Raw genomic sequence first — 23,880 nt, forward strand, 5'->3', positions numbered from 1 at the left:
ATTTTAGTTTCTTTTTATTTTTGAGCTTTCTTGTTTATTACTTTGGTTCAGTTCTGAAGGAATTTCTAAACTCCACATAACAACAGTTTTTCCAGCTATGAATGATTAAACACTATAATTAATTACAGATCTAATTGCAATTGCTTTATAACTAATTCTCTTTGGGGCTTTTTGTTTGCTTTTAATTTCCACTTTACAAATTGAAATTAAGTACACTATAGTGACTAGATTTCTGGCTCAGGTTTTAGAATATATCTGAGCTGGGCAAAAGTCAGTGAGTGGTACATACTCTGGAATATTCTCCTATGTGGGTTCTGATTTGTTATTTTTTTGTGGTTTATGTTTACACAGTAATTTGTTCATGGGTGGGCAGAACCGATATTTATATGTGTTCATATCCTCCGAGGTACCAGGTTTGTGAAAACACTCAGCTGCTTATTTGACTCCAGCATATGAGTTTATACTGAGAACACTAAAATATATGCATGAGCATTGCTAGGTGCTCCCTAGCCATGTGTTGATGTTTAAAAAGAAAGTAAGAATTGTGGAAGATAAAGCAGTACTAGGTACCTATTTATTGCAAGCAACTACTTCAAGAATTAGTCCTGCCCTATTTAATGCCTATGCAACATCCCTACTCAGTATTGTATTTAAAACTTAGGGGTTTTTTCATGTGTCCTGCCTCATTACCTTTGTATACAGCTTGTGAGGTGTTTTTCCTAGATTATCATATTCTTTCAGCAACCATATTTACTGCGAGTGCTGGAAATACTCAGACATTACTGGGAGATTATACTAATCCAGAGTATAAAATATGTTATCTTCTTTCCTCAGAAAAAAACAACAAAGATGCAGGAGGAGTAAACAATGCTGCACTGTATGTCTGAATACCTTTGCATCATCTTACGAGTTTTATTCATAAAGTGCTGTAGCGTTTTTTCCAGTCAAGGGGATATATGAATGGAAATTGAGTAGACAGTTCTGGGGTACCAAGAATTGTAAAAGATGTTCTGACATTAAATCATTATCTGCATGCCTTTCCTTTTTCTCAGTTTTTTCTTGTCTTTCCAGTTTGTCTTTGTATGTCACTAACAAAGAAGAAATGTGTGTGTATATATATATATCAAAAAACCAAACAAAACCAAACCAACAAAACCGAAACAACATCCTTCAGAAAAAATTCAAAAATAATTCTACCAAGATAAGCCTTTGGAGACAAAGTGGTAAACTGTTACTTTTGAGGTATCCCATGCATTTCTGCACATCATACATCATAGTACATGGTTTTGTGCAGACAACCACCTAATATGTTATCGCTTACCATGAAAGCCATGGTCACATGCGGTTTACTACAGTAAGACCGTTGCTTGCAATTATCTGTCCATTCCTGAAGAGAATTTTTCAGAAAACTGTCAAGCTCTAAGGCAGTGCTCACAGTAAGTGCTGCTGCCTGTACTAGAAAGAGGACATCACCTGGGCCGCTCCACACTCTGTCAGGCAGAGGCTTGTAAAAACCCTGGAGCATAAGAACATCAATGCACAAATGACACGTCTGTCACTTGCCAGCTGGCTTGAAATGGATAGCCGGTAACAGATATGGATAGCTAGCAATGGGTACGGATAGCTGGTAATGGACACTAGCTGAGATCAGTCCCTGGCAATGATGATCTCGGAGCCATAAATAGATGTTCAGCATGCGCAAAGTAAAAATTGACATTATGACAGTGGAAATTGTATAATGTATTATTCGCATAACATTTTCCACTGACTTTTCTTAGGATTTTACACAATAATTTTTCAGACAGTGGGAAATAAACATGTGGATTTTAGAGCACTTCAGATAAACCAGCTGTAAAACTGCAAGCTAGCTTAACTCTAACTCCTGTGAAGATTTCATCCCAGTTTAGTAAAAGTCACTTTGTTAAACACGAGAAAAAAACCAATTTCTTTTACAGTACCATAAATTCCATATCTAATTGGAAGCAAAGAAGATACTTGGAGAATATCCAGGCTTTAACCAGGTTTTAGCAATGTAGTGATAAAATACATGAGTTCCTGACATAGGTAACTTAGTCCCATGACTGCTATGCTTCCAATTATTTTGTGTCATTAGGTAACTTTCCTAAACTTAATCACAGAAGTTGATTAGAAATTAGAGCAGGATATTTTTTACTTTCTCCATTACCTCAATCTTGAAAAGGGAATGTATTTAAAGTAGAAAATAAGCAGTTAAATATAAGGATGCAATGAAATTTTGGAGTCTGCTAGTCACACTGCAATGAAATGGGCCTTAGGAAGACATGGTCTGAAAGCAATATTTCTTAGTACTGTGAATACAGAGAATCTCTATAAGCAGTGATGTTTTAATAACAATTGTAGCAGTAGTTCACTAAATAAAATTAAGTAACACATTCACTTTATGATAAAACACATTTAGGTAGACAGGATATTAGTAGGAGTAATGATAATGCAGTATGCTACTTCTTTATAATTCTTCTTTATTGGCTAACTGAGATCAGATGGGATAATTTTTTCTTGTTCTAAGAAACTTTAAAAAAAACTAGACTTCCTTCTCCTGTCACATAAAATTGAAGCATTTCCGAAGTTTTCCACAAAATAACAGGAGTCTTAATGGTCCATTCATTTTGTAGTATGGAACATTGTAGTGTTTGCTCTGTAATTTTTCCAAATCTGAGAAAAAAATATTTTGTTGCCACCATTCCATTTTCTAGTAATAAATATTCATTCTAACATATACTTGAGCTTACGTGCCTGCCATTAATCTCTGACTCTAGAGATTAATGTAACTTAATGTATTTTGAATTATTTAAATAAACTGGAAAATCTCCAATCAGAGACCAATAGACAGGCTTAGTCAAGCAGACTTGTGAGACTCATGTTCTTGGTCTGAAATAAATATGCCATGGCTGGATATTGAGTCTTCCATTGACCTATTTGCTCTTCCAGAATGGGTTTCTTCCTCCAGCCTGAGACTTCATTGATCAGGGACATGTACTCAGAAGGCTTAAAGTGTTTTAACAAGTAGTATGTTCTAACAAGACTTCAATTTGCCAAAAAATTCCTCACAAGAGGCTAACTATGACTAGTGGGTGGAGAGGAAGCAGTATCCTGATTCTGACTCCTACAACAGGTGGATCTGTAATTTGTTGTTGGCGTATATCAACAGCAAATTAGTAAATTCTCTCTGACACACTCTCCCTGACATCTCTGAAATGAGTTTGGAGAAATATATTTCTAAGGCAGGTCTCTCAAGCAGAATGCCTCCAGGAACCAGGCCCTGTACAGTATAATTTACTGAGTACGTTTCGCTCAGAAGTATTCCTAAAGACAAATATGCTTGGATTTATTCAAGATAAACAAAAAAGGCACCTATTTATGCTCTGTGCGTATTTTACATAAGTTTATAATGCAGTAAAAACTTATTCATTAATATCTGATTATCAATTTAGCCTTTCTGCAGTGATTAATTCCAAGTGCTTTTAAAATTCTCATTCTCTTTCCAGATGGCTTTCACGACAACTTGTCCATCCTTAAACATAATTGGGGTTCATAAGAAGGGTCTAAGGGTCAATAGATGAGACTGTTTTCAAGCACTAATAAAAAGATAAAGAACATTAAATGCTGAATACATACCCTTCAGGGGTTCCTTTCGCTCAATTTTTTCTTGTTTTTCAGGTTTGTCTCTGTGAATTACTAAAAAAAAAAAAGAAAAAAACACAATAAATCTATAACCTGAAGTTATTTTATACACTTAATATTTCACCAAAGTGATGGAGGGAGAATATTCGTAAAATCAAATAATGGATTTTAACTCTGAGTCACAGGTATGATGATGTATACACCTTATCAATGTCAATATTTAATTCCAGGTCCAAGAGAAATATTTTTCCTTGAATAAGCCTTCAGATGTTAGACCATATTTTTGCTAAATAAATGATTATTCAGCAACTTTAATCTACAGGATCTCTTTTGGTCGAGTTACACAAGCAATCCAGCTCTGACAGATTTCTGACAGAGGAAATTATTTTCAGTCCTTGACAGCATTGCTTTCTATTCTTAACAACAGCAACAACAAAAGTCTAACATATTGATTTCCATGCTCTTTTTCCTTTATTTTTAGCTGTTATTTCAGCCACTGGATGGATTAACAAGAAAACATCTCTTTTAATCTGACTGTAACTTCAGGAAGCGTAGCTGTTTAAAACACAACCAACTACATGTCCTGCAAGAAGCAGACAAATACGAATCTTTATGAACTTCATTGCTCATCCAAGTTTAAGGCCTTATGGTCTTATTCAACATCCTAATGATTTAGACAGACAAAATCATTTCTTGTCAACCTGTACTACTGAAAGTCTAGTATTTTGCAATTTACAATTATTTGTAAAAAAATATTTTCTTTACAATACTCAGGTTTCTGTGAACAAGTAAACCATAAAAATGCAACTCTAATTAGAAGACAATGGTAAGCTTTATACACAAGCACAGTAATGTTTTTGAATATGCTAATTTCACCAGCTTTTCAGCAAATGTCATTTCGCAGAGGTGTAAATACTTTTTGTTGGTTAAGTATTTCCTCATAAAAAATAGGTCCGTGTCTTTAAGAAAAATAATTCTAATTATTCAGTAATTTAATTATGTAATGTATGTGATTGCACTATCCAAATACATTTCCAGTCATAATAGGTAAACTATTCTTGATAACAATTAGTAGTGCAGTGGAAAGAGATTGAAGGGAGATTTTTCAAACCCTTTAAAGAAGGTGGATGGCCAGTTTACGCAGGCTGTGAAGAACACAGCAGCACCATCAATGTATTACAGAATTAATCACAAATTGTAACTCATTCAGTGGCTTAAAGACATCTAGTAACAGACAAAGGAAAAGCAGTCTCCTTTCTCCTTATACTGTATAGAACTTATACTCAATATTCTTGCAGAAACTGTAATGAGCTTTTACATCTTACTTTTGTATTAGCAGGTGGTAGCTGTGTGGAAAACACTTCCAGACAGCATGTTGTTAGTTTTGGATGGGGCAATAGCATAGTTTTGTGAACAATAGCTCTATGGTTGTCAACAGCATGAAGCATGAGCTTCTGCACATCAGACAAAAGCCTTTGTAATCTCTATGCCAAAAAACACAGCTGAACTATGCATAACATACTAACAAAAAGAAAGCTTGTTTTTAGCCACAGAACGTCTTACTTGTGTAGAAGAGACTGTTGCAGGTTTTTTTAAAATTCATTCTAGTTTCCTCATAGCATGTTCCTATTTCTTACTTTGTAAAAAACATCCCTAATGAGCCTTGAATCACACTAACTTAACTGAGTGTCAGTAAATGTTAAAGTGGACAGAAAAATCTAATGTAAGGGTCCTTCACATTATCAAAATTGTATAAAGGGATAAAATTCCAAGAAATATTAATACTTGTGTGTACTCCAAGCTAAAAACATGGAGAAGGCATCAGCTGGCTCCTTCTTGAGAAATAAAAGTAACTTGATGTACCTGGGCAGGGAGCCTGGAATGTGGATAAGCAGTGACCAAGCTGGCATAAGCAAAAGCTATTTTTCTCTTCCCAATAATAGGCTGGAGGCAATCTCTGGTTGATTCAGGAGATGTATCCTGTGTGTTGATATTCCCATAACCTCAGAGCTTGCTAATCTCATATTGTGATGTTTACCGTTACCTCATATGGACACTGTCAGAGCTATGGCTTTTGGGTAGAACCTTACCTGGAGAGTGCAAACATTGCCAGAAGTTAAAGGGTTCATGTTTCAGGGCTGCGATGACTGTTCATTTCGGACTCTTCAATCACAGTTCAGCAGGGACACCAGAGTCCACTGAAACTTTTGATTTAATGGTTTTCTGTATGATTTTTCTTTTGCATATTAATTCTGGTTTTCCCCCTGAAATGTTTTCATGTTCAGCTTTATCTGCAGTCCTAAAAGCTCTGTCATGGAAAATACCTTACTGCCTACAGATCTTTTCCAGATTTAGTTACTTAGATATCTATTTCTTTGTAAAGGGCCTAATGCGTGTCTTTTTTCAAGCCCACAGTGCTTAGGTGCTAGTTTAAGAAATAAGCCAGACTGGCCAAACTTTTTTGGTGAAACAAACTAGAGTCAATAAGATATTCTTTTTTGTATATAAAAAAATAATGGGAAAGTACATAAAAATGTCTTTAAGGCTATGAACAAAGCACTCTTCAGCTAAAAAATGCTTGAACTAAACCTACTCATTCAACTTAATTCAACTTTAAATCAACAATTAGATTTGTTTTATGACAGGCTTTGTAACTAAAAGATCGCCTCTTCTCTTTCTCTCTCTTTTTTTCTTTTTTGAAATTGTGCTGGAGTCATCCAGAAAAAAAATAATAATTAAAATTAGTTTTATGACAATTGTGTATGATACAATTTTACCACATTTTAAAGAAATTTTCTTGGACTTCCTTGCAAATAAAAGAGAAGAATCTCGGAAAAAAAAATAGAAAAAGAGAATAATCTTTCCTGGAAGATCAGAAATGGAAAACGAACTGGTTTTAGGATTGGAAAACATATAATACCTCAACTTAACTGGCTTAGATTTTGGAAATTGCTGAATAATTTTTATATGACTTTGAATAAAAATTCAACTTGATGTAAAAACATGAGCATGAATAATGTCATCCTCAATGAGTGGAATGCGGTAAGTTTACAAATAATCTAAAAGAGGAGATTATAATGGAAAATTTTAAGGTTATTTAACAACATATTCCAACCATAATCATGTAAGAATATTCCTATTTATTTCCCATAAAATTAAAACCAAGAAGGATAGTGTATACATGAAAGATTTTTCCAAATTTCACTTATATAATAGCATATTTGATTTTCATGAAGTGGAAGAGATATTGAAGGGTGATGTGATTTAGATTTTCTTCTTTAAATTGTTTGAGACAGAGACATTCCCCATCCCAAAAAAGCAAGAGCAAAAATAAGAGGTGTATCAAGGAGGCACTAGTTCCATGCCTAAGAGAAGTAAAAAGATTTTCCAGCTGAGTAAGTCTCAACTCTGCTGCTTACTATAAAGCTAGATGATGAGTGCAATAAGCATGAAGCAGGGATTGCTTGCTCCAGCTGACTAAGCGCTTGTCTACTGAGCAACACTTGAGAAAGTTAAGATAAATGAACTAATACAATGAAGTTAGAATGTATTAGTCAGAAAGCATTAAAGCTCTGTGTAGATACTTTTATTCAGAAGTAAAGTAACCTTAGATGGCTATAACTTAATTCTTCTTGAAGGAGCACTCAAAGAAAATAAAAGGGCTTGATCTGAACAGGGGCACAGACTTGCAGGTCCAAAACAAAAATCAAAGGAAAACTCAGCAATTAACGAACTGTGGAGGGACTTTCAATCATTACAAACCCCCTCAGTTACCTGTGAAGGGGGAAGAGTGTTGTCTCTGAGATTATCCAAATCTTCCCTGACTTGCACACACTGCAGTGCCTAAACCTGTGCTGGATTTAACCCTTCAACACCAAATGTAAATATTTATATAAGAGTGAGGCCATGTCCCATGAGTTACATGTTTGTACAGTTTAAAATTAGATTTAATTGCAGCAGTCAGAAGTTGTTACATCCATCAGAACTGAGATTTCAGTTTGATAACTATTGGTGGTAGTCAAACTGCTAGGGTGAAGCAAGATTCACCCTAGAATGCTGTAAGACCATACAGCTAAATAAATACTTGACACAGTACCTGAGCCACAGCATCTGCATTGTTACCTGTACCACATTACCTAGTTTAAAATTAACTCAGGTATGTCTGTAGCCACACCTCCAGAAATCAGAGCAGGCAGCTCCATGTGTAAAAAGTACGTATGCCATTTAACTTGCTAATTTTGCCAACTTATTTGGGTTTCTAGTACACTATATATTTATCTAGTCAGCTGTCTTAAACACCTTATATTTCAGCTACTGCAAATTAAATTATGGGGATGCAGTTTATTTGTCTTTAGAATCTCATAATTTATCCATATGCTAAAACACAGACAGATTTATTCTGTGATATTTAACATTTGCATTATCAGAAAGACCCTATTAACAAGTTAATAGGTGTAGAAGGGACATATATGTGCTACACACAGTAAATGGAATAGTTTTGAAGGTCTTGTATTCATTGTGTCAAATCAGGCTGAATTCAGAGATATTTTCTGCTGAAATCCAGAGAGGCTAGTGCTGATTCAGGGACATAGGAATATCTGTCCTTAAAACACCATGATATAATCTATCGCTGTCAGAGAAAACATTTCATGGTTACATTGTCTTCTTCCATCCCTAAGCCCCAACAACAATGTATTAGTGCAGAGGATGTGGGAAAAGCCACACAGTAGATCAATCTTTTTCCATTCTTTCTCAGTGTGTCTTGTAATAAGATTGTTTCTCAGAAATGCAGGTCAATTTATTTCACTGCTAATACTGGTTTTCCATACAAATCAGAAATGATCTATTCATTTTTATTATTACTGGACCTTCCATTAGACAGAAATTTTATAGTCATATCTACTTCTATCTCAATATATTTTACTGTTGTTCCTCCTTGTTGCTGAAGTATTGCATAGTTACCTCTTATTCATTGATGGTAGTAGTAATAGCAATTATAACACCGAATTCTTAAACAGCCTGCAGCAGCAGCTCAGAGCCTTACAAAGTCTGTGTATGTCACAAAATGACAGACTAACAAGACAGCTGTTCCTGGCTGAGCCAGCCCCATCTCTCAGCCTCTTCCCTCTGGGCAACTACTCCAGCCATGACTATTGCAGTGGCCTCACGCTGAACTCCCAGTTTATTGATGTCTTTCCTGTAATGGGAGGCCCAGATTTGGATACAGTATCTAGATGTAGTGTCATGAGAGCTGAGTACCAGGGGATAATTTATCCGAGCAAATGCTTTGTTGAACTATGTCTCAGAGCATTTCTCAGGCATCTTTTAACTTCTTAGTAATATTTTTTTGCAACGTTCAATACAAAGAAGTGCATTTCAGTACAGATGAACTGGTATGCAAGAGGATGTTTTGATTAAGGCTGAAATTTCACTTGTGCTTTTGGAACAGTATGCTTGAAAAGACCTTAACTGGGATCCCTTGTTAATGGATCTGAGTCTGTTATTGCCTGGCTAGCCCACTGATGCCCTAAAAAATTCCTTTTCATACACATTAAGTGGTTGGGAAGCAGTTCTAGGCACTCCAGATGACCCTGATTAACACAGAACTGGAAAGTTAGCATTAGAGGTGTAAAATGCTATAAAAATATATAAAGAATATATACAGAATATAGTATAACTGTGAGAGTGAGGGTGTATGTATATACATATTTTTTTTAATAGGCTTGCTTCTTACTTCCTTCTGGGCATTGCTAAGATCATCAATAGCATATTGGAGAGATGTTCATCAAATTTTATGTGGCTTAACTTCTACAGAGGCTTTCTTAGGCAAATAATCTGCTCATATCCCAAAAAGCTTCTTTGTTTATGTGACCTCTGAAAACCAGTCCAAACCAGTTCCTCTTTGGACTTTTGTAAAGTGCCAGTTAGTGGAGATTAAAGAGTCTGCAAAAGAGTAGATTCTTAAAATGGAGGCTTTCTTATCTCTGTTACACACCTGGCTAGCTGCTAACTATGTCTTCCTAACTTGGATGGCACCCACTGGCCTATAAATTTACTTTCTTCCTTGCCCAACACACTTCATGCCTTTTGCACCGGAGGAAGTTCCTCAGCACTCCTCTTTCTTGCAGCTTTGCTACGAAAAAGATTCCTGGATAAGTTTGGGTAGAAGAATCTATGAAATGCACTTAGTGCATTTCTGATATAGCCACACAAACATGAAATGACACGATTTATTAACGCTAAGATATACATGAAGTTTTGATCATTGAAATCTATGCCAACTGATCTTTGAATGCTTCAATAACAGAACAGTGGTAACGTACATAGTTAACAAATTAACTGCATATTGCACACATATGTAGGTAAACCAACAAAAAAGATAGCTACCTTTCTGTGGAGTTCGTTTTTCATGTCTCTCTGGCTTCTGTTTATGAATTTCTGAAAACAATGTAATGTAAAATTATTAATATTAAAATAATTTTCAAACACATAAATAATAGATGCATTGTCATAGTAAGAAATAACTATTTGCTTAAAATATTATAGCAGAGTCATGGCTTTATCCTCTGCATATTCAGAACCATATACAATAAATGTCAATGTTTTATATATACGTGCAGACAACACATATGGACAGAAATCATTAAGTTACTCTAATAATCACTGTTTTTAACTGAACAATACAGCTACTTTTAAAGTCAAGACCACATATACAGTAACATTTTGATTGTGAATCAAAAAACAACATGCTTTCAGTAAGCATTTTTCTATATGTATCTTGCGTTGTTTACCAGATTACTATTTTATGCTTTCCAAACCACCTCTGGAAGGGAGAAGTATTCTTCTTGATGTGTTTTCTAATTTTTTTAAAGTTCAAATACTCAATTGGTAGCTCCAACACACTATAAAAGGTGTTCAACTCTGTATACAAATTACAGAGATAAAAGTTCCCAGGTTGGGAATCACTGCCTTGGAGAATGACTCATTTTAATCGTGTTGCATACCAACACACTGAGGATTGCCTTTTTAAAAGAGGAAATGATGCATTATTTTCCTGCCCTTGCTATACCATTTCTGTCAAATAAAATTCCTCACCTGTGACATTGATGTTAAATCACTGTTATATACCTCTGTAACTGATTTTTTTCCTACTGTCCTTATTGTGCTGAAAAAGCATAATATAAAAAATGCATAATATTGAATTTGAGAAAAAAAAGAGAATTAAATCAGACCTTTCTAACACTGTTTGCATGCAATGGTAGAAATTTAGAGGCTATTTATTACAGGAGCACAGCAAAGTCATTAAGACTACAGAGTGTTTGGTTTATTGTATTGTGCTTGTATTTCCTGCAGTAGTAAACAGGTATTAATTACTGGATCAAATCCACCTTTGACAAAAACACGTACAAAGCTCACTAGACTCAATGGAAGGTGTTTCCTTTTATTTCAGGATTATATGAGGTCTGCAGGGTCTAAATAACAATAACACCTATCTCAAAATCAATCCAGTAGAGAAAAAGTTGTGCTTATTACACATCAACTCTAAGGAGCTACTTTAACGCCTGTTGAAGACAATTGAAATCTTCCACTTATACCCTTACTTACTCGTCCAGGTTATTACAAGATGCACATTGCCAAAGAGATACAGTAGAAAATTGTATTTTCCCCTCTCAAGACTCTGATCTTTACATAGGTTCTTGAAAATAAGCATGGAGTGTTTTCATTGGTAAGTATTTGCCATCTGAAATAATGACTTGGTTTTTGTGTCTGGTTTGCAAGAAACCTAACTATTCTATGTCATCAGTCCATGTTGTCTTCCGATACAGAGAATATTATTTCACTGAGATAAAGAGTAATAATGACCACAATACATATCACTGTTAACCACTTACGTATGGTAGCATAACTGAGCTAATTATACAGTGTCATTAAGCTAAAAGGGCTTTCTCTTCAGTTTTCATCTTATTTTTTGCATCCTGGGAGTGTAGTTCATTTATTGTTCTATAAACCTCAAGGATTGTGCTTAGGAAGGAATCATGCCAAATTGATTTACTGGATTTCTGCTGTGCCTAGATTATTTTTTTTCCTGCAACTATGTGAAGATATTCTTTCTATCAACTGAGAGAATCTAGTTGTTGGATTTTCAAATTTTTCCCACCTGCCTTGTTTGAAAGGATGGCTAAAGCTAGTTTAGGCAGCATAACTGATAGGAATGGTGCAAGACAAGAACAGCTGGAGGATTGTTCTCCGATTCTGAGCACATCTGAGCAGTTCTCCATGTTGCTGCTCCAGACTGCCTCCAAACTTTGACTTAGTGCATTTAAAGAAAGCTGAGTTCCTTCCTCTGCATTGCAACAGACAGCAGAGACATATTTCACCCAGCTCAAGGGGTCATTCTATACACAGAGATTAATACAGCTCACTACATGATAAACCACATTCTTCAGGCAGAGACATCTACCCAGACAAATATTTCTTTCTTGCCTAAAGATGCCTCTGCTCCACTGGGTTCCCAACACCCATGGGTCTCACTACAGAAAACAGGCTGCTTTGTCTTGAAAAAGTAGGTATAAATTTTTGTTATTTCAAAGAATAAATAAATATTGGCTTCTTAAAATTAGTGCTGTTTTAGGGAATTTCTTATCTCCAACTTGACTGCAAAATATATGTGGAGCAATGACTGTAGAACTGGCCACCTAAATCAGCTCCACTAGCAGTGGGGTACACTTGATACAAACACTTCAGTAAGGTACACCAAAAATTGTTTTCTAGACAGCATTACTGAGCATCTTGTCTAATTTGCTGTTATAATTAGGGTACCACACATCACAAAAAAACACTATACAAATTTCTTAAAGTGAAATGTTTCTTCATAATACACAAGTATGTGTATATATGTTTTTATATAATGCAAAATATGCCATCTTTAAGAGCTATTCACAAGCTCCCATTATAGTTTGAGATATTATAAAAAATTGCAGCCTAGAACACATAAATTCCGATACACGACAACCTAAATTTTCCCAGCACAAATAAATCAAGTGATATGTATATGCTGATCTTGATCAATTTACAAGACAGAAAATAGTGACTCCTTGCTAACTCCAAAATATTTAAAATGAGGAAACACATTAGATTATTTGATATTTTTTCTGAGAGTCTCTGACTCATCCCTTATGACAAATAGCTTTAATTTTCAAGTAATCATATCATATCTTATCGCTGATTTGACAAAGTGGCTATAATATCATAGAAGACTTAAATGGCCAGTTTAAAGCATGTAATTTATCTCTATCAGTGTGACACATTGTTAATAAATCCTAAATATTATGAATTCATGTTTAGAAAAATGACAGAATCAAGCAGCAGCAAGGATAAACTTTGTCACCACGGCAACCATCCAGATTCTTTATGAGACGACAGCATGTTTTATTAAATTATTGTAATGGAGTATGTGTTTTAAAAGCTGTATTTCACAGGTTGTTTTCTTCTGTCAAGTAGACGTTAAAAAATTCTCTTTCTTCTTGTGTTTCTCAGGTTTTGAATGGATAAGTACTTTATTTCCTTAAATCTGGATATTGCTTGACACTTCTCTACATCTCAGGTCTTGTGCAGGTACACAGAACATGCAAGGTGATCATTTTAAATTACTCCAAGAAGGGAAGTCAGTACTCTTCTCACTGACCATTTCAAGATGCTGAAAGGAGATATATTTGACTATATTGTTAAAAGGCCAATATATCTATCTACTGCTGACCCAAAGCAGGCCCTCATAATCAGCAAAGAATCAGTATTGCAAGTGGCTTTACTGAAAATCACCGATGAACATGCAGTTTGGGGTTAGCTTCCTCCACCCTTCATGCAGCTAATTTTCATTACCAGCAATTCAGTGTCTAACAACAGCCTGGCAAGGGCTATGCACTATGAAACCTCACTCCAGGAAGACCAAGGTGGGAGAAAGGAAAAAATTACAGTCTCCTGAATCCACATGAGCTAGTGGTGCAGCAATGCGTAAGTTTATATCAGTGTAAATGAAAGAGCACAGCACCTCATGATGGGGTATGAGGAGATTCTCATGGTTCCTGCAACAGAGTTTCTGTCTTCATCTGCTCTCATGTTTCTGATTTGCTATTTTGTTATCTCCTTGTATAACATAATAAAGCATAAAGTACAATTCTTAACCATTTTAATTGTACTGTGTTAAGATAAACATTTAAGGGGCTCAGCCCCCATGAATTGCTCTATGTAACATATGGAGTTATTTCTGTAATATCCCATCTCTGTAATACCTGACTTTAAGAGGGCTACATTTCTTCTCTTAATAGGAAAGCACAACCCTGCATCTTGCTTCATAGGAGGATGAAGTGGCAAGTAGCAACCTGGCATTGCTAAAACAGCTCCTAGACCCCACTCTGCTGAGCTTCCATTTTATGGATGAAACGTACTTTACAAAAACGCACAAACCAAATAAAAAATGTAAACGACATAAGAAGCAAAGTGAGAACAAAAGGGTTTGTTGTCCCCATCTGAAACACAAGAATGCTTTACTCGTAACCCAGAAAGTCAGCAAAAGAACTGGGAATTTAACTCCGATCCCTAACATTCTGTATTTTCCTCTCATACTTAGAGTCATGCTATTTCTTTTTAAACAATATAGTGAGGATGGAACATAGGTTTAATGTATTTACTATGTTAAAGGTATAACTGAACAGATGAATTTCACTCAAAATAATTATCCATTGTTCTTTCTAAGCAAATTCTACCAGATGGTAATTTTTTTTTAAAACTCTTACAAGTAAGACAGTGAAATACACCTTCAGTTCTTTGACATTCTATCTCTTATAAATATTTAAGTAAGAAAAGGAAAAATTCTGGTGAACCAGAGGTTAATAATTTGCTTTTAGGCACTCAAAGCCTTTACAGTTATTGTCAGCAATTTAATGGGGCTATATCCTTGCTAATTTATCAAGACTAATTTGTAGTAGGTGGATGACTGTCCCGAAGAGTTGGTAGAAATAGATACTGAGGTCAAGGCAAGAGTGAATGGTGTCAAGAGCTTTAGAAGGTGAGAAAGGTATCATTTCTGATGTGTTCTAGACACTGTCTGTGTGAAAAATCGTAGTCAGCTCTCTTGCTGCTGGTATCCTCAGGAGAAATTTGCAGTTGTGCAGCTGATATCTATTTTTAATCTAGATGGTACCAGCTGGTGAGGATGACAGTTATCCTTGTGGGGCTAGGAGAATAAAGGAATTTGTGCATTAGAGCAACTTCCAGCTAACAACTAATACATGATGTAGTTGTACCCTAGAGGAAAAAGAAATCAAATCTTGCAAGGGGAAAAAACATGGGGCTAGAGAGAAGAGAACAGAAAATATTTAGGCAGGCAATTAAATTACTGTATTATGTCTATATCCAGGAATGAAATACAGTGTAAAAGAAAGCTTTAAGTACTAAAATTTCGTATTGGAAAATCTGAGTGACACATGTGACTAATTTAGGTCACTTCCCTTCTAACTTGCAAGTTGCAGTCTGCCCCTCAGTGCTTTTTTTAGATCTTGCCCTGTTTTGAGGATTCATAGCAACTTCAGGTTGGGGTATTGAACAACTTTTCCTGAAGTCTTGTGTCTAAGAACTGTCTTGAAAAAATGATAGGAGATGAATTGCCTCTTACCATTGAAAATGCTGAATGGTTTGTGTGCACATCCAATGCGTGAAAGACATAGCAGGCCACAGTGCCTCTTAAATATGGTTTCAAAATTGCTTGTCCAGCTCTTAGGAAATCACAACTATAACTTAGAATGAGGACAAAAGTTTCTTTTCTCTTCTCTGTTTTCTTTCACATTTTGCAGAATTATACAACATCTCCTTCATTTGCTGTATGAGACTACTTTTGACATAGATCACAGAAGAGCATTTCTAATTCTTCCTGGTAAAAAACCTTTGCTCTGGTCAATATTTACCCCAAACAGCATGCTGCTTTAAATAGGAAACGTTGCTGTGAAGTGATTGAATCGTCCTAAACCTATCCAGTAAAGTTCAGCTACTTCACCTTCCTTCCCTTTATTCCCTCCATTTGAGACTTTGTTTAATATTAGACAGCTATCAGAGATAGAGAACATGACCTTCAAATATTTCTGAACAATTTACCTATCTTGAGTAGCATACAGCAAACAAGTAGGCTTTATGCTTCCCCAAGAATACAAGGATTTAACTTGGCTTTCTAGATATATATTGCCTTCTTTATAATGCCAGAAAAGTACAAAAATGATTAGATTCCAGTTCAAGAGATATTCAATTGCTTCCCGTCTCTTGTAGTTTCTCTGGTGTATAATAGAAATCCGCTGTATGTGACCTACTGACATCATCATCTCACCGAGGGGTGATTCCAGGATGATGTTTTATCTTATTTTTATTTTTACAAGACCGTATAGGAAAGGAAAGACATTGCAAGGAAGCCATTTTCAGAACAATGTGCATGTTATTTCCATGACAGGAAAACATTCCAGGCCATATGAAGATTTTATTATAAGGCGTTCTTTATTTATCTCCAACTTTCTAAACTGAACTTTTCTCATTATGCTAATTGCAATTAAATATGTACATATTTTTACATATAGATATGTTTAAAATAGCATTCCTTTTGCTATAAAATAATATAGCTTTAGCAATTAATGGTGAGTAAAAACGTGTCAGCATATTACTAGGTATTTAGAACAGTTTTTGTCACAAAAGTTACTGATCAGTGTAGTTGATGCTTCCCCTTTGTTTTTATATGTTTGGGTATTTTTATATATCTACCAGGGCTGCTTAAAAACTAAATCCTGCAAACTCTTGAAACACAAAACTGTATTTCAGCAAATTAAAAAATATTTATTTTTTATGAAAAAGCTGAGATGAGGGGGAAAGTTTGATAGTAGTCCCAAAAACTGAAGAACTAGCTCTAACTGTGGGAGCTGATACATAGTTCTTATTAAGATTTAGTTCACTGAGATAAATCCAAAAGTTGTACTATGTCCTCCACCATAAAAAACCCCAAAAATTAAAGGGAAATTGTTGTGGTCGATTCCAGCTTTAAAGCCTCACTTTACCAAGGCAAATGGAAGTTGATCAGTACACAACTATTTTTTTTCTCTTCCTTCTAAAGCCTAACACATTTTATGTTTTGTGTTTACTTTTCCCTCTGGTGTTTTGGGTTTACTTCTCTCTGGTAAGGTTTCCATTTGCAACAGAAAAGCAATATCTTAATAGAAAGGTTTTTAAGCATAGGTGGGTACTTGGAATTATCTTTGACTAACTATCCTGCAAGCAGCACTGGAAATCTTCAAGAAGACTGTTTTATATGGAGGAATCTTAATGACTGGAATTTTGAAAGAATTAAAAGTGGAAGATATGAAAAGATTTTCAACCCTAGATATTTAACACATAAAAGTAATTATTACTCCAATTATATAAGTAAGTTAGGACTATTTTTTTTATTCACAGACTGCAGTTCTGTAGTTTGGTTCTGAAATGCAAAAGAAATGCTAATTATACTTTAATTAAAAAAAAAACAACAAAAAATAAACACATATAACCCAATACAAATGAGTGGGAGATAGAGCCATTTGATTAAAAGCAGTTTTCGTTTCTTTCTTTCTGTGGAAAGTAAAATTGTCTTTACAGTTTCCTCTTCATGGATTTCAGCTTGCAAAGGTGTTATTGGACCAGTTTTAAATTATTTTTTCATAATCAGTTTTATCAGTCTGCACTTAATTGAATGTAACTTCATGCAGACAAAATACAGACAAAAATGATAGAACTCTAAATAGGGTAACATGATATATATAATAATACATAAAATCTCTAACCTTGATTAGCATCAGAGAAATCTTTTCCTATATAAATCTATTCAATAGAGTGGGGTTTTTTTTGTGGAAAGAGTTAAAAATAGAACAGAAAATTCACAAGACTAATCACAGCTTCTCTGTTCAGCTTTAAAAAACATCAACCCTACAGATGTTCCTATATGTTCCTATAAATTCAATCAGTTTCAGATCAAACTGGTTTTTTTAGGGGCCTGGCATGCAGAAGGGAGTCTGTGGGTCACGAGCATGGGACTCCACTTACTATATCCTCTCCTTGGCGCATCTGTACTTGTGAAGGGGTTTGAGTTCTCTCAAAAACATGCAGGACCCCCAGTTCTAGTGCTATGGGTTTAACTGAATTTTGGTTGTCCCTCTCACTTAACAGGTCAGGCATTTGCTTTGCCTCAGGCACAGCAGACTCCCAGCCAGAGGAGCATCTGCCTAATACTCCTCTCTTCTCTTAGAGTGAGGACCACCCCAATGCTCCACTGCTGGGGTACAAATAAAGATTTCCAGGGCGATAAGAGAAACTTCCCTTAGGATTTTCCCTGATTTAAGAGGATGCCTTAAACAGCTGCAAAACTTGCTGCTGCATTTCTACCTAGGATTCCTACTAGCCTTATGATTCAAAGTTCTCTGTGTAATTTTTAAAAGGTAGCTGGCAAGTTTGGATTAAAATGCCTCAGCTCAAGTGGAAACCCAGTCACTTTTCTTCAACAGGTGAAGGAATTATAATTGAAAATCCCTATTCCCTAGTGATGTATAGGGTTGTTTTTTTTATCTATGCAACACGGAAAATAATATTTTTACATTATAAAATGCTATTTTATAGTGGATATGCTATCACTGTATTGATCAGAGTAAGTAAAACAAGATGAGATTGTTAAAAGAATATTAATAACATAAACGGATACCACAAAAACCCCCAAAATGCTAAAAATACCTGTCTGGAAAAGCAATTTAACATCTGAGAATTAAATCAATCCATGAATTTCATCTTTTAACACAGGGTGTACTTTACACAAAGCTATGCAAAATGCTTTATAGTAAAGTGTAGCCTAGGGAGACAGTGAAAGCCTTTTAGAGAGATCTATAATAGCAATTCATACACAGAAAAGTGAATGTTATCATATGGCAACATAAAAGAAACTGAATTCAGAAGGCATTAGCAGTACAAACAGATAAATACTTCAGCGATGAATGCAACTGCATAATTAATTTCTAAAACACATATATAACAACCACACTGGCAACTCAGTTTTCAATTGCATCTCTGGTAGTCTGGATTTGTTTTCTCTAATCCAGTTCCAATTTTTTGCTTGGAAACTGGTTTCTGAACATGCATATTACCTCCAGAAAACTCACTAGTCTTTGTTACTATATAACAGAAGGACTCATAAATGATAAAAAACTTTCCATTTTTAGTGTTCTGCCCAGAAATAAAAATAGTTGCTGTGTTAGTTGCCAATGTGAATTTTTCCAGATATCCTTCTGATATAAACTACAGTAATGACAAATGATAATTTATATATAACTCACAATTATTATAAATTTCAGGACACCCTTTCAGTAAAGAATTTTAAATGTAAATGAATGTTAATGAAATGTAAATGTAAATGTATTTTAAATGTAAGAATCTTACATTTTAAACATCCCAAGGCATTTTAAACATCCTAAGGCACTCTGGCATTCACCAGCTACCTGTAAGGGTGCACTTCTGCCATAGATGCTCTGTCACATTTGCCAGCCCCATGCTACCTCTGAGACAGCATGTGGTATCTGTAATAGCACTAGTCAGCTATGTTTATTCACCTGAATCCTGCCCACCGTTTCCACTGTGGGAAAATGTTGTTACTTGATGATACTGAGTTAAAAATAAAAAGAAACAGATTACAGCCATGTGAGAACTGTCTGTTCCCGTTGAATTCAGTGACACTGTGGGTCAGGGAGTCCCTAACAAGGACTAGGTCGGTATGGACAACAGCTTTGAGAAATGTTTACTATATTTTTAACAGTTCTTATACCCTTCCTGACACATTTGCATTGCTCAGTCTTGGGCAGGAATAAGGGCTTCTCTTCCATCCACTGGGTGAGCTGGACTTTCAGTCTGATCATATATAACCACTATTATAGATTTAGTAGATAAAAATAATCTAATAGAAATTGTAAATTGCAGGACTAAAACTTTTAATATTTGTTGGTATGTTTTTCCCTACCCTGGAAGAACAAAGAAATCAGTTCTTTTTAGGCTTATACACACCATATTATCAAACCCATTTTCATATCCATGTTCAGAAATCCCCTGCCAGTCTTCTCTAAGCAACTTGCTCCTGCCTCTCTCCTTTCCCAGTTGTCAGAGATGTTTGCTTTATCACTCTTAGAAGGAGTTGGAGGAAATTATCTGGTCTGAGAACTTTTACTTTGGGAGCATTTTGTTTGTTGATGTTAGTGCTGATTAATATCCAGATTGGAATAAACAAATAGTTTATGCCAAATACATTCTGACTGTCTTAACTTAATTTTAGGGGAGTAATGGGAATAATTGGAGTGAATGTCTGGAGTCAGGTCCAGCAGAACTGGACCTTGGCCAGAGCTGCCGAGGGTAAGTCACTATAACCAACTCTACTCTTAGAAACTGCCACGGCTTTTAAAAAGACCATGACGTGTATGTCTTCTGTATCTTGATAACCAGACTAATACCAAGGCAGACATATTCTCCTCTGACCTGAAGAAAGAAGGATAAGGTGCTCGGCTGAAAAGTTTCTTTGTAACTAACAAAGTTTCTTGCAACCTGTAACAGAGATTTCTGGGTTTTTTGTGGCTTTTTGTTTAAAGCTATGATTTTTTAACTGTGTTTTTCTAAAAAAAAAAAAGAATTTTATAGACAAGTGAAGAGAATAGTATCATTTCATATAACTATTTTATATATCTTTCTGTCTGATACATAGGCCTAGATTTAGAGATCCTTATCTACTTGGAGGAAATAATTTTTCTTTTGATTGTTGGTATAGAATAATCTTATACAAATAAAACTCCATTTGGTAACAAAGAGACAGTAACAGTGCCAAAATGGTGCTTTACTTCTTATTCAGATTTCTAAGGTCATTGTATTTATTGAAATGAAATTTACTTACATCATGATTTATGGGGGAAGGAGTTAAGAGAGAAAAAGAGATTGAAAAGGATTGAAACTAGCCCAAATGTAAAACCAAAGAAGGATAACTTACAAAAACGATATGACTATCTATCAGACTCATGTTTCACAGTGAGAATACATTGGCTGCTTTGAAATAGAAGATCCTACTTTAACTTAAAAACCCCACTGATACACATATACAGCTTGTCAGGCACACCCTGGCTAGCTAAATGAGGAATCTGTGTTCAGATTTTAAATGTTTAGCTATCCATGTGTAAACAGGACTGAAGTTCCAGAACAGTTTAATAATGATATTTTTAGCCATGTATGGTGTTGAAGTGCCCACATTTGCCTATATTTTACAGATAATTTTTTCCAATTTTGTTCTTTAAGTTTCTCAGTTCTTCTCCAAGCTCACAACTGATGCCAGTAACATCCACCAAAAAAATAGTAAATATATCACTGTCTTTCTCTAACAATAATTTCTAGTAAGAAGGAACAAATATGCAAAAACATACAGCTGTCAAATAATTGGATTTGTCTGTAAATATTAAACTAAGATTAGCAGTCACAGCCAGAAATAAAGCCTAAATCATATTAACCCTTCAAAAAACTGTTATTAGGCTGCTCAATATCTTTTGTGAAAATTGACTGTAGTTTTAGCATGTTGAGAACGTGCATTTTTAAAGACGGAACAATCTTTCATAACTTCCACTGGAGAACATTGTCTTTCCAGACAATACCAAATGTTCACTGTTTTCCAATTATTAAAGATAAATATTAGTGATAAGACTTAGACCGGCAAAAATAATTCCAATAAAAAAGGCACTTGAGAGGCATTTTCATCCATTATTAAGGGTTCTGAAACCGATATTAGTTCTTTTGCATGTGCAAGCCCGTTGTCATTACTTTACTTTTATTACTTTTTCTTTCAATTTACATCTCTAGGAAGGTGATCTTTGTTTCCTTTAGGCTCCTAATTATCATTACAATTTTCTCTACTTCCTTCATCACTACACAGTGCCCTTTCTACTCCCTTGAATTATTTTTCAATATGTCATTGTATTGTGGTACTAGCAATCTTCTTATTTTTTCAGTTACTATATTCCATTATAAAGTAATTTTTGCGTTAATATTTTAACATTCATAAAATCTCCTAGTCAGCAAAGAAAAAGACTGAAGACTTGTCCACACACCAAAAACAGGCATGGAGAATTTTTGTTTTGAATACTCTCAGCCTATTCATGAATGTCACAGTAACTGTGGGTTAGAACCACCACAAATACTTAAAAATCAGGCATAGCAACCATAATGCATAATTTCAGGATGAAATTTGAGAGAAGTTTCCTATAAATATATGCAGAACGTCAACCTGTTTATCTTCCAGAGATGGTGGTAGTGTACTGCACTATCTCATTGGGTCAGTTTTTTTATTTAGGATGTTCAAATTCCACAGACATAAGAAAAGCCACCTAAGGAAGGATAATGTACAGTGTTATAGATAACAATGCTGTACAGAGTGAAAGGGACTTTGAATGCAGAAAATGTCCTATATTTGAAAGTAAACAACATTTCATAGCCTAAAAATTTGGTTCTGATTTTGTGGATATAACTGTTAAGATTCTGGTACCCAAAAAGTCTCCAAATATGTATAACTGATACTCCTTTGGGTCCATCCCTAACAGTAATCACATGGGATGGATACTAAAATCAGATCACATAGGGCTGATTACACATTTTGTTATTATCAAGCTGTGCTCAACTTGGAGAAAAAGCCCCACACTCTAGTTTTGAAAAGCTTTGCGTCCTATCACTGATATTTCAAGCCTTCTAATAAATTTTCATTTAGATTCAATAGAAGTTGAACTCAAGATTTTTGTTTCAGCATAACAGTTTTCACATCTGAAAAGATTTATATCGTAAATATTGCTTGCTTCATTTGTCTACTTGGCATAAAATAAAATACCTTTACAACATCTTATATTTTACTCAATAATCTTTCATATTATTATTTCTAAATATTTTTACAGTCCAGATGTCCATGTAACTCGTAGTGGCATTAATAGGAACCCCGCATGAAGGAGATAGAGATAATATTATTTCTAAATTTTGTAATTTTTTTTAAGAACATTTTTCAGGTCTTCTGTATAATAATGAAGTAGTCAAGAATTCTTACCGAGTAGCAAACAGTACAGCAAGTATTATTACTTGACTTTCTTATATAATGAATTTGTTAAAGAATATCTCACGTTGTCAGTAGATTAACATGTGACTAATGACAGTATATGCATCACAGATATACTAGTTAATTGTTAAAATGATTGCAAAATATATTCCTCTGTAGTAAGGCAACTGACCAACCTTTTTTTGGGGAAGTTTCCACTTCACCTAAATCAAGAGAAAATAAAAAATATCAGAAAGACATATCCTAAAAACCAACCAACCAACCAAACAAAAAAACACCAGAATACTTCTCATGTTGGCCAATTTTTAATTTTTTTAAAATTTAATTTATTCTTTATATACAAAATCGCAAGCACTCTATTCTGAGATTTTGGAATTTTCATTACATATCTCTCTTCCCATAGCAGTTTTCCTGGGTCTGGGTTACATACATTCAGTGTGCAAGAGTAACCAATTAAACAACCAAATCTATATTTGTGCTTCTGAATATTATCTTGTGTCTATAGTTTACAATTTGTTTAAAGTTATGCAGATTTCCATGTTCTAAGGAAAGGCCCAGTGACTCAGTTTTATCTCCAAATACTACATTCATATGCAAGTTAGCAAGACTGTAACTCTAGCAACACCTCCAATGAAATCCAAAGCAAAAATTATTCAATTTCAGGAGAACTATGAGCATTTGATTGCTGCCATGTGTCACTCCACCTCCAAGTGGGACATGGAATATAAAGGATAGAGCCTAGAAAACTGTGGCAAGAACACTGAAGCACACGATGGGCAGTAAAGTTCACATGCACATACTTTTTATGATATAATGTAGTAAGTTGCTTGCTGCCTTTTCATACTCCTGGTAGGTATTGATGAAATTCCGCTTTGTCCAAAAACTGGAACTGAGATCTCCAAACACTTCCTAGTGCGAATTCTGATCTTGATTTTTTGTATGACAGTTATTTTTTGACCTTTCCTACTTACATTAACATTTACACATTTGAGATTTGAAAGTTTTCGGTTGCTTTGGGAGATATGAAATTGTAAAAGTGAACACTTTTCAAATTT

At 34.9% G+C, this 23,880-nt stretch overlaps 1 protein-coding gene and 1 long non-coding RNA gene across 15 annotated transcripts in view; one reads left to right on the forward strand and one right to left on the reverse strand.

Moving 5' to 3' along the window:
• Positions 1–23,880, reverse strand: part of TRDN (triadin) — a 217,455-nt gene that overhangs the window by 145,867 nt on the left and 47,708 nt on the right. For all 14 annotated transcript variants that reach the window (XM_069851798.1, XM_069851792.1, XM_069851787.1 and 11 more), the window contains 3 exons: positions 23,002–23,028; positions 10,048–10,098; positions 3,655–3,714 (listed from right to left, as the gene is read on the reverse strand). In XM_069851798.1, coding sequence (XP_069707899.1) covers positions 3,655–3,714; positions 10,048–10,098; positions 23,002–23,028 — 138 coding nt within the window. The remainder of the gene's footprint in view (positions 1–3,654; positions 3,715–10,047; positions 10,099–23,001; positions 23,029–23,880) is intronic.
• LOC138717882 (uncharacterized) overlaps positions 19,469–23,880 on the forward strand; it is a 29,135-nt gene continuing 24,723 nt past the window's right edge. The window contains exons 1-2 of the long non-coding RNA XR_011336974.1: positions 19,469–19,593; positions 20,030–20,106. This is a non-coding gene — a long non-coding RNA (uncharacterized lncRNA). The remainder of the gene's footprint in view (positions 19,594–20,029; positions 20,107–23,880) is intronic.

The sequence above is a fragment of the Phaenicophaeus curvirostris genome, chromosome 2, assembly GCF_032191515.1.
Source record: "Phaenicophaeus curvirostris isolate KB17595 chromosome 2, BPBGC_Pcur_1.0, whole genome shotgun sequence".
NCBI classification, from domain to species: Eukaryota; Metazoa; Chordata; class Aves; order Cuculiformes; family Cuculidae; genus Phaenicophaeus; species Phaenicophaeus curvirostris.